The following is a 3,543-nucleotide window of genomic DNA, read 5'->3' on the forward strand; positions in this document are numbered from 1 at the left end:
TCGAACTTTATCCTAATTGGTTCAATTTGTCGAGTGTTGATTAAGAAAAGACGTTTAAAAAGAGAGAAATGATAGTTTTACACAAATATTCAAAAGGCAAAATGTAAAGCATAAATAACCGGTCGGATTCACTAATTTACTTTTTTTAATAAATATATGTAGATTATATACTGATTATAGATGATTATACAGATATTGTATATCGATTATAGATGTATTATACATAAGATAAAGAACTCAAAGCTCAACCTTTAATTTTAACAGCATAAATGTATTTTCTTCATAACACTACCTTTTTTGGAATAATTACTTAGAATAGAGAAAGTAAAAAAGAAGAAAAGATTGTTGAAATACAAACAAAGGGTTTACCAGTAAGGAAGTTTAAAATACACTTAATTATCTGCTACATATTATTGGGATGGTGTCAAATGCGTATATTAATTTTCTTAGGCAGATGATCATAAGTAGGTCAAAGAGGCCAAGATGTTTGAAACTGAGGAACTCCTCCATATCCTTCACCAACAATCTTCCCCATTCCTTGAGCTGCATACCCGTTTGTTCCCTACGTACAAATTTCATTTCTAATTAATGTCAATAGAGGCATCAAATTGATGGAAAATGTCAAAAGATTCTACAATATATAAATGTTTGTGTGTGTATGTGTAATGTAATGTATATACACCGGATAAAGTAGCTTAAATTTCAAGGTAATTCTAACCTCTTACAATTTATTTGACACTCGAATATACAACAAATGAAAATTGGATATACTTACTGGTGGCAAAATGAATTTAAAAAAAACGTTATCTATTCATATTATCTAGTAAAAAATAGGTTGGACAATGAATTTTTTAAAAATGGTTTCAATATGGATAATTTATATTATCCATTTAACCGATGGATAACCAATGAGTGATCACATTCAAGAACCCGTGGATAATATGAATATTCATATCATCAGCCGGTTAACCCATTTTCTATCCGTATTAAATATAGATCGGGTTAAATATTTATCTATTTTTGCATTACCCATTTTCGACCTACTGCCCATTTGCCACCCCTACATGTGCTTACACATCAACTACTAATGAGACTATTATACTTCTCTAGATAAACTTTTCTCTCATTTCATAGGGAGGAGTGCATTAATTTTCAGTAGTTCTACCTATAAAAAAGAACAGTGAAGGGAACGAAAAAAGGTGTACCTGCATTGAGTCCATATCATCCATCTCTGATGAGTTGAAGTCATAAAACAAACTTGCTGCTGATAGTTTCATTGAAAGAAACTTAAAACAGAAAATTCAACAAAAAACAAAAGAATATTAGATATAAGTAGGCCATTAACTATTATTCTAGACCTAGTGTAGCAATATGTAATAAGATCATAGTATGTCTATTATCTTACATCAATTTGATTTTGCAATGAGCGGACATAGTTGATTATTACATCCAACATCACTGCCATTCCCATAGTCTGCAAGAAGGATTTTAATTTGATTATTTACTACTATACAAGAATGATGATTTAAGGAAACCATAATACTAATTAACTTTTATATATATATATATATATATATATATATATATATATATATATATATATATTTGCAATAATTGCTCAAGAAGGATTTTGATTATTTGAAAATGAAATTAGAAAAGGTGTGTGTATGTGTGTATTGAGGAATTACTAACCTTGTAACATCCAGGAACTAGTTCTTGCAAGCATCTAAGCTTTTCATTAATTTTCTCCCTTCGAAGCTAGGACACAACCAAGAAATTAATTACTCAAGATCATGATTTTACAAGTCTTTGTATTTTATATATAGAATTTTCTAGTGATAAATACATGAAATAAATTGAAATATTATAACACTATATATTGAATATAAAGAAGACTTACTCTTTCTGCCAAACTATGACTATCAGTAGCTTGGCCTCTCTTTGCTCTAACATGAACAACTTCTCTTGGCTTCTCAGCTTCTTTCTGATTATTTCTTTTCCTCTTTCTCCCTTCACAGTTCTATATATCACCAAGAAATATGACACAATTCTTATAAAACACAAAGAATAAAAGAGAAGAAGAATTAACATGCCCACCCAACTATTCAAACTAAATATAACCAGCAAATTAAATGTATAATATATGTATAACTATGTATAATCTAGAAAAAATAAATAGTAAATCCGGTGGGCTATCTGTTTAAAGGTCTAAAGAAAAGAAGCACATAAGTATTTATATTGACCTTGGCAGTTCCAGACACTAGAGGTGGAGGATTTGGAATATTATTATTCAGTATGGACTCTGATTCAGGAATTGAATTCATATTGCTACTGCAGCCATAACTACTTGGACCTCCCAAGGTAAAAAACTGAGCAGCAGCAGCTGGATCATATATATTCTGAGCAGAAATGGAACTTGAGAGATTCATATCAGTATGAAAAGCCATGTTTGGAAGCTGATGAATATTTTGAGAATGATGATTAGAAAAGTCTTCATTTGACAAAGCCAAAAACCCATGTTGGTTAATATTTGAGCTGAAATTCTCAGCTTCAAGGTTTATACTATTTAGGAGTTCCATATTATTTGAGTTCATAAAATGGGAAGAAGAAGAATTCAAAGCCTGAAAACGATCTGCAGCAGAATGATCACCCATCTACTGTATATGATAGGATAGGTAATGCAAAAGAACAAATGTGAGGGTACTAGTTTCTGTGCAAGGTTTTAAATACTACTCCCCACCTCTATTTTATGTGGTGATATTTGATCGAACACATAATGTAAGAAATAAATAAGGAAATTTTGTTACGCGTCTCATGCGACACCCTTTTCTTTAGTTTTTCCCAAAACAGAATGATATTTTTAAACTTTTTATTTTATCATTAATATGATGATTTATAGTCATATAACTTTATATGACTTGTTTTAAATCGCAAATTTTAAAAAAATAATTATATTCTTAAATGATGTACCTAGTTAAATATTATCATGAGACGGAGAAAATAAGAGATGAGTTAAGCTTACTTATCAAAATGACCCTTACTATCAACAATTAAATAAGAGGTGTTGAGGGTTCCACATGTTCTCCATATCCTCACTTTCCATAAAAAGGTGAACTTTTGTATGTCAATTGATCCTACAAGCCATGTCATTTAGGATAAATTGAGGATATTATGATCAAATAATTTTTAAATATAATAATTTATTTTGGACAAATTGAAAAGGGAAATGGGTTAAATTACAGTGGGATGGAGGGAGTAATATTTAGATAGGAATTTACCCTCACATGATACTTACATCAATCATGTTAACTTATCCATAATTAAGTAATTTAATAAACGAGGTAGACATAATATCGTAAATCACAATAAAAATTAGTATTATAAGGCGAAACTTGAGGGGATCGGTTTCTGAGATTATCTCTATAAATTTTTTATCATAATATTTGTTCTTCAAACTATGGCAAGCAATTTAATGTATATTTCGATAATTGGAGGAAATCGACTTGATTTTTGGGGAAATATAAAAGGAGACTCGTGGATGTA

General features: G+C 29.9%; 1 protein-coding gene across 1 annotated transcript; it reads right to left on the reverse strand.

Annotated features, from left to right (window-relative positions):
* Nucleotides 1-250: 250 nt before the first annotated feature.
* Nucleotides 251-2,729, reverse strand: LOC107775317 (transcription factor BEE 3). The gene is made up of 6 exons (XM_016595042.2): nucleotides 2,244-2,729; nucleotides 1,901-2,020; nucleotides 1,693-1,758; nucleotides 1,406-1,474; nucleotides 1,206-1,286; nucleotides 251-562 (listed from the first exon to the last, which is right to left on the reverse strand). The coding sequence occupies exons 1-6, from the start codon at nucleotides 2,652-2,654 to the stop codon at nucleotides 470-472; spliced, it is 840 nt and encodes a 279-aa protein (XP_016450528.1). The 5' UTR covers nucleotides 2,655-2,729; the 3' UTR covers nucleotides 251-469.
* Nucleotides 2,730-3,543: the final 814 nt, after the last annotated feature.

The sequence above is a fragment of the Nicotiana tabacum genome, chromosome 12 (genome assembly GCF_000715075.1).
Source record: "Nicotiana tabacum cultivar K326 chromosome 12, ASM71507v2, whole genome shotgun sequence".
Lineage (NCBI taxonomy): Eukaryota > Viridiplantae > Streptophyta > Magnoliopsida > Solanales > Solanaceae > Nicotiana > Nicotiana tabacum.